Source organism: Erinaceus europaeus, chromosome 14 (assembly GCF_950295315.1).
Source record: "Erinaceus europaeus chromosome 14, mEriEur2.1, whole genome shotgun sequence".
Classification (NCBI taxonomy): Eukaryota; Metazoa; Chordata; class Mammalia; order Eulipotyphla; family Erinaceidae; genus Erinaceus; species Erinaceus europaeus.
In genome coordinates this window covers 29,788,788-29,796,233 of record NC_080175.1, presented here as the reverse complement: position 1 = coordinate 29,796,233, position 7,446 = coordinate 29,788,788, and the positions used below count along the sequence as shown (strand labels likewise).

Sequence of the window (7,446 nt, the reverse complement as noted above, 5' to 3'; positions counted from 1 at the left end):
TGGGTCACGTCAGCTACCGCCTCCTGGCCCCCTGTGGGGAGGGTCCAAGACCCCACAGAGGTGCAGGCCCACTGGTCGCCCCAGGTCCTCCTCCTGTAGCGGTCCTGGAAGGCTCCCTCAGGAGCCTGGGGCGCCCGGTACCTCCCGCATGTCACCCAGGGCACCAGGGCCTTGCGCCACACCTGTTAGCTCCTCCTGGAGGCCCCTGGGCACAGATTCCTGTGTCCGCCATCTCTTTGATCTGGGGCCTCACTGAATAAAAGTCCCAGAGTCTCTTGGCCATCACCAGAGAGGGAGCGCTCCCGAGCCGGGTGGACCAGAGCGCAGAGCGGAGACTCCGGAGAGAGCATCCCAGACCAACCAAGGTGAGGTCTGGGCTAGGGGCAGCCAGTGTGCTGGGCGACCGGGCCTGGGGCTCCGGTTAGTGCTCGCACCCGGGGGTGGCCACACACAAGGGGAGCCACCCGCCCCCCCTCCCCCCATGACCCTGGAAGCAGCTTGGGAGAGAGGGTTGGCGGCGCCAAGCTGGCCACTGTGAATGAATTGGTGAGGGCCTTCGTGCCGTGCTGCCCCCCATGGAGCCAGGCTGGGAGCACCTCCTGCTGCCATGGAGAATAATCCAGGCCCCTCTGTCAGGCCTATGGTTTGGGAAGAAAAGGCGATGCCTAGGCCAAGAAAAGAGCAAGCGCGGCCCCCTCCCCCTCTGCCAGCCCGGGCAGCAGGGGCGGTGGTGGCACATCTAAAGCGCGGGCACCCAGGAGCCCCTGGTCCCCCGAGAGCACCGCCCAGGCTCGGTCCCAGCGACTCACTTGTGAGGGGGGGAGGTAGCGCACCATCCGGGCCGCCCCCGCGCCCTGCTCAGCAGCCCAGGCCAAAGGCATCGGGGTACAGCCTCGATGTCCCACCGCCCCCGCATCCCCCAGCAGGCTCCATGGTCTCAGCGGGCAAGCGCCTCCCCCCCACACCCCCCACCGCTGCCCTGGACCTCGGGCTCCCAGGGGCCTGCCACCACCTCACTGCTGCTCACTCTCCGCAGGTGGCCACGGGTGCAAGCGCTGTGGCCATGGGTCCTGAAGTGTGTGCATTGCTGCTGCTGGGCTTGCTGTACTGGGCTGGGGACTGCGAAGCTCAGATGACCTGGCAGCGCCTAGGCCAGCAGCCGCACCGGTCGTGGGCAGAGCGGGTGGCGGACGACAGGCAAGTGGTGGAGAGCTTCCCTCTGGACCTTACGGCCTTGGAAGGCAACATGGAGAGCTTCATGGAGCAGATTCAGAGCCTGGCGCAAGCCCTGTACCCCTGCGCCTCACAGCAGCCCAGCGAAGATCTGCACCTGCATCTCCTGCTCAACAAGTCGGTCACCTGTAACGATGGCAGCCCGGCAGGGTAAGGCCCTGGTGCGCCCCCTCCAGGCTCCCGGCCGGCCCCTCCGGCTGCGGGGCGTCCGCACCCTCTCTGGCTGGCCCGGGTGGCTCACGCCCTAGCAGAAAGGAGTCCCGTCGGTCTGGGTGGGTCGGGGGGGCGGGAGGGTGGGGAATACTGGCGCCCCAAGGTAAACGGGGCGGCGCTAGAAGAGCTGGTCCCCAGTTGGCCCTGGGAATGACCCCACTGGTCTCTGATGCGCAGCCTGCTCATGGCCTTCGGTCCCTGGGTGAGTGACCCTGACCCCAGCAGGAGGGGGTGAGGCGAGGGGGGCGTGGAGTCTTGTGGGACCCCCCCTTCCCATATACACACACTGCAGTTCTCTGTAGCCACTACTGCCCTGCTGCCTGACCAGGAGAGAGGGGTGGAACGGAGAGGAGGTTCAGGTGGCACAGTGCCCTCCATCTGTCAGGGACGCAGGCTGGGAAGGATGGGTAGCTGAGGCCCTAGGTGACTGCACAGCCTGAGGACACTCTTCAGACCTCGGTGGCAGGTCCAACCCTGCTCTGTGCGTCCCAGCACGACCCCACTTTTACCGGGGTCCTGCTATTCTCTGAGCGCCAAGCCCCCCCCCCCCGAGCCTGGGACCCCCGAAAGGCTGCCCGCGCGGAGGTCATGGGTGGTCTCGGGCCGTGCGGCCCGAGGGATTTTCCACGGACCACGCAGCCCCTCGAGCCCTTCCCCGCCCTTCGAGCGCCCCCTCCTGGGGTTGTGCCCTCTCGCTGGGACAGACGCGCTGCCCGTCCGCTGGCGCCCTCGTGTGGCCACACGCGTGAGGTGACAGGTGGAATGATGCCCCCTCCCTGCCGGGGGCCCCCTACCCCTCCACACCCGAGTGAAGGCTCTGGGTGGGATGGGGGCGACCCTGAACCCCGCTGACGCCGCGCCGCCTCGCGCCCTTGCAGCTACTACCTGAAGGAGTCCAAAGGCAGTGGACGTTGGCTGATCTTTTTGGAAGGTTCGTCCCACCCCCGCCCCCGCCCCCGCCCCTGCCCACCACCTCCCCAGGCCGAACCGCGGGAGGGCGGACTCTCCAGGCCGCCAGGCCTAAGCACAGGACTGTCTGTACAGGAGGCTGGTACTGCTTCAACCGCGACACCTGCGAGTTGAGACACAGCGCAACGCCGCACCTCATGAGCTCCAAGGACTGGCCGCGCACCCGCATAGGTGAACAGACGGGGTGGGCGGGGGAGACAGACCCACCTGGGCCAGGGGCACACCTCTTGGGACTCTCCATCCCCAATCCTGGAAGCTGCTCAGCGTCCTTCTCCCCAGCCCAGTTCTTGAACTTCCCAGAGGCCACCCATCCATGGCCCTGGCACTCTTATCCCAACCTCCCAGGGTTCACCTAGCTGTCACAGCTTGGGCATCTTGAGCATGGTGACTTCATGTGTCCATCCCTACGTGCTTTCGGCTGCCTCCATTGCTGGAGCCACACCGGGCTGTAGAGAAATCCCTGCACACAGAGACACATGTGCTCTCGGGTGGCCACCCCCCACACACACACAGACACACACGCACACACGCCCAGCAAGCAGCCCCATCACCTGTGTCCCCCCACAGGCACCGGGATTCTGTCCTCCCTTCCAGAGGAGAACCCCCACTGGTGGAATGCCAACATGGTGTAAGCATGAGCAGGGGGGATATTCTTAAAGGCTCTTCCTTTTGGGGGGTCACTTCTGGGAGAAGGTTCTTGGGGAGGGCTTCCTTCCTCCCAGGGAGGGGGGCAGCAGCTCACACTGTACCTGTGTCTCTCTGTCCTTCTGCTGCAGTTTCATCCCCTACTGCTCCAGTGATGTATGGAGTGGCGCTTCCCCCAAGACTAAAAAGAGTGAGTGCCTGGGCCAGGCAGGGCTCCTGGGAAGATAAAGACCTGCAGTCTCTACACCCCCTCCATCCCTTGACAGGCTGACCCTGAGGGAGGGGGAGGCCCCCTCACTCCTCCAAGCTCCCTGGGTAGGGTCTCAGTGTGGCCTGGTATGCATCAGCCACCTCCTTCTTGGCTGTCGCTAGTGCCACCACCACCACCCCCCACCTCCAGATGCCCTCAGTGAGAGCTGGCTCCAGGGCTCCCTGCTCCAGGGCTGGCTGTGGGCCTGCCCTGCCCAGTCCACCGGCAGCCGCCTTCTTTCTCCCCACAGATGATTATGCCTTCATGGGTACCCTCATCATCCAGGAGGTGGTTCGGGAGCTCCTGGACAGGGGGTTGGCAGGGGGCAAGGTGCTGCTGCTGGCAGGAAGCAGGTGAGCTTGGCAGGGGGTGGGAGGACACAGATGCAGGCTAGGGGGTAGACACTGGGTAGAAGGGAAGGGGAGCGGGGGCCCCACAGGCCTCAGGGGTGTGGCACTGCCTAGCTGGGAAGAATGTGCAAGAAGAATGGGCATTCCTGGGCAGCTGGTGATTTCACTTCAGAGGATCCCCCCAGATAATGTGATAGAAGGAAGGCCTGATTTGTGACCCAGGAAGTTGGTTGTGGGTTGCATGGGGACCAGGGTTCCTTCTCCAAGGCCTGGGAACCCAACAAGTGGGGAGCTCAAGAGACCTGGGACACCCATTCATCTCAACTGTCTATAGGGAAACTGAGGCAGAGAGCCAGAGAGAGGAAGAGAAGGAGGTATGGAGGGAAAGACCAGTTGGCCTGGGCCCCTGCTCTGCAGCCCCCTCTCTGCGTTGTACAGGACTGTGGATGTGGGGAGCTCTCCTCTCCCAGTCACCCCGCCTCGCGTCCCCACCCCAGCCTCACACCCTGTCTCCCCACAGCGCGGGAGGCACTGGCGTGCTGCTCAATGTGGACCGGGTGGCCAAGCAGCTGGAGGAGCTGGGTTACCCGGCCATCCAGGTGCGGGGTTTGGTCGACTCGGGCTGGTTCCTGGATAACAAGCAGTATCGGCACACAGACTGCTTCGACACTCTCACCTGCGCGCCCACGGAGGTCATCCGCCGGGGAATCAAGTGCGTGGGCGGGACCTATTGTGGACTGAGCCCTACTTGTTGTTGGTTGGGCGGGGCTTAAGCGGACTGGGCGTGGTCTGCGCCGGCATCTGCGCCGAGTGGGCGGGACCTGAGTTGGGTGGGCGTGCCTGCTCTGCTGTGTGGCCTGGGGCGCCGCCTGACCTGCAGCCTGTGACCCAGGTACTGGAACGGGCTGGTCCCAGAGCCCTGCCGGCGTCAGTTCAAGGAAGGCGAGGAATGGAATTGTTTCTTCGGCTACAAAGTCTACCCAACAGTGAGCAGTGAGTGGGACTGTGGGGTCCGCCGTTTTGCACCCCTCCAACATCCATTACCCAAGACAGTCCCTCAGAGGTCGGCTTAGGTCCGTGTCCACCGGAGTAGGGTGACTAGCTCTGTTTGCCTCACTGGGGCGCTAGAGAGCACTGCACCCCCTGGAGCTGCACCCTAGGGCCCGATGTTGTAGGACCCCACCACCCCTCCAAGCCCCAAACTCTAGGGAGCTTTCAGGTCCCTGTGATCTAGAACAGAGTGTGGCTTGTGGGGGCCAGGCCAGCTGCGGGGGGCTGTGGAGGGCAGAGTACCTCTCAGAAAGGGTGGACACCTCAGGGACCAAGCCCCTGCTCTCCCCAGGCCCGCTGTTCGTGGTGCAGTGGCTGTTCGACCAGGCCCAGTTGATAGTGGACAACGCGTACCTCACTGGCCAGCCAGTGCAGGAGGACCAGAGGCTCTACGTCCAGAACCTAGCCGGAGAGCTGAGACACACACTCCAGAATGTGTCGTGAGTTGTGGGGAACCTCGCACCCTTCTCAACATGGTGGGGAGCACTTCGCCTAAAGGGGACTTAGAAAGGGGAGCAGCCAGGAGCCTGCCATGGGTGGGAGTACACTGATCTCCCCCACATCAAGGGAAACTGTGCAGCACTGAAAAGCAGCCAGAATAAAGAGGATTCCCATCTGGGAAGGCCACACACTGCATGGTCCCAACGACAGGACATTCTGCAAAAGACAGAGCTGTGGAAACAGATCTGGGGAATTCCAGGGATTTGGGGAGGAGGGATGAACAGGGATCCTAGGGGCGCGGGACTATTCTGAGTGCTATTTGTCCAAACTGATAGAAGGGGAAACAGTGAGACTCTCATGTCCCTGGTGCACTCTGGACAACATGTGTCATGTGCAGGTCACCCTGTGACCAGTGTCCCATCTGTGGGGACAGGGGTTATACTTCAATTTTCCTAAGAACCTGAAACATCCCTGTAAAGCAAACTACAGGGCTGAGGAGACTGCTCAGCCTCTTAGAGCACAGACCTTGTGTGTCTGAGGCCCCCAAAGCTACTGGTTCAATCCCCAGCACCACCTTATGCCAGGGTTGAGTGGTGTTCTGATTCTATAAATAAATAAATAAATAAATAAATAAGTAAATGAGGTCTAGAGGCAGAAGGGAGGAGGGTGGCAGAGACATGTGTGCTGCTGGGGATGAAACCCGGTGACAGGAAGGGACTGAGAGGCAGGTGGAGGCCTGGCCCCCAAGGGAGGGGTAGGGGCAGGCCGAGGTGGACTGTGGGACTGGGACTGACTCATGGGTATCCCTCTCCTTCCTTCCAGGGCCAGCTTTGCCCCTGCCTGCTTCTCACATGAGGTCATCATCCGAAGGTCAGTGTTCCCGGGTCTCTAGGGCATCATCCCTCATCATTCCTCACACGAGATGCCCTAACAACCCCCCCCCCCAGACCTCAGGCTGCCCACCCACTTGACCTTTCTAAAGCTGCTGAAGCCATTTACTCAGTTAGCTCAGGCCATCTCTGGCTGCACCCTGCCTGAACTTTGACCCCTGCTGGTTTTCTGTCTGCAGCCAGTGGACGGAAGTCCAGGTAAACGGGACGTCCCTACCCGAGGCGCTGCACTGCTGGGACAGGAGCCTGCATGAGAGCCATAATGCCAGCAAAGCCCCCGTGAAAGGCTGCCCCATCCACCTGGTGGATAGCTGCCCCTGGCCTCACTGCAACCCTACCTGCCCCACCATCCGCAACCAGTTCACAGGGCAGGAGGTGAACGTGGCCCAGTTCCTGAGGCGCATGGGCTTTGATGTGCCGAGTGTGGCCCAGTAATAGGGCCTGGAGCCCAGCAAGCTACTGGGGATGCTGAGCAGTGGGAACTAGGGGCCTCCCTGAGAAAGACACCAGTCCAGCTGCCCCTGACCATACCAGGACACCAGGCCCAGCGCTCCAGCACTGCAATCAAACTGCTTCTCCCAGCAGACTTTGCTGCAGCTCACTCACTGCCTAAGAGAGGCCCAGCCAGACTGTAGCCTCAGGCAGAACCCAAGATTCTGAGACCCTGAGACCCCAGTACGACGGGGGTGGGGTGGGGGATGGGTGGGGGGAGGGGTGCCTCCTAACCCTCCCTGGGGAGCCAGAAGCACTGGATTCCTATGCCCACCTTCCCTTTTGTATTATTTTATAAAATGAATTTTTATTACATTAATTAAAAAAATAAACAAGAAATATATGATGAATTACATAACAAATGATAATGTTTTGTAACATATTTGCTTTCTAAATAATGGGGGAAAAAAACGACAACACAAGAGGCTCCTCTACAGGTGTGTTTATTTGATGTGTGTGTTGCGTTCCTTAGGATATATCCCCAGGAGAGGAATTGCAGGATCATAGGGTAGGTCCATTTCTAGCCTTCTGAGAGTTCTCCAGACTGTTCTCCACAGAGGCTGGGCCAATTGACATTCCCACCAGCTGTGTAGGAGGGTTCCTTTGACCTTACACCCTCTCCAGCATTTGCTGCTGTTACTTTTTCTGATGTATGCTATTCTCACAGGAGTGAAGTGGCATCTCATTGTTGTCTTTATTTGCATTTCTCTGACAATCAGAGACTTGGAGCATTTTTTCATGTGTTTCTCAGCCTTTTGGATCTCTTCTGTGGTGAATATTCTGTCCAAGTCCTCCCCCCATTTTTGGATGAGGTTATTTGTTGTCTTGTTGTTGTTGTCTTCCCCTCCTAATTTCCCAATGTCCTAGAAAATCAAATGGAAAAAACAAACAACAACAACAAAGATAAAAAAAC

The 7,446-nt window shown here is 60.4% G+C and overlaps 1 protein-coding gene across 1 annotated transcript; it reads left to right on the top strand.

The window, feature by feature from the left end:
* The first annotated feature begins 1,063 nt into the window (after nt 1-1,063).
* Nucleotides 1,064-6,656, top strand: LOC132532645 (palmitoleoyl-protein carboxylesterase NOTUM-like). Its single transcript, XM_060170961.1, has 11 exons — nt 1,064-1,383; nt 2,325-2,377; nt 2,491-2,586; nt 2,983-3,043; nt 3,192-3,250; nt 3,561-3,663; nt 4,181-4,372; nt 4,553-4,653; nt 5,003-5,150; nt 5,974-6,021; nt 6,221-6,656. Exons 1-11 carry the CDS (start codon nt 1,064-1,066, stop codon nt 6,474-6,476), a joined length of 1,437 nt encoding a protein of 478 aa, XP_060026944.1. The 3' UTR covers nt 6,477-6,656.
* The last annotated feature ends 790 nt before the right edge of the window (nt 6,657-7,446 follow it).

Coding starts and splice junctions, on each gene's coding strand:
- LOC132532645 (XM_060170961.1), top strand. CDS start 1,064: ATGGGTCCTGAAGTGTGTGCATTGCTGCTGCTGGGCTTGCTGTACTGG. Junction 2,587..2,982: donor CTGGCCGCGCACCCGCATAG/GTGAACAGACGG, acceptor GTCCCCCCACAG/GCACCGGGATTCTGTCCTCC. Junction 5,151..5,973: donor CACACACTCCAGAATGTGTC/GTGAGTTGTGGG, acceptor CCTTCCTTCCAG/GGCCAGCTTTGCCCCTGCCT.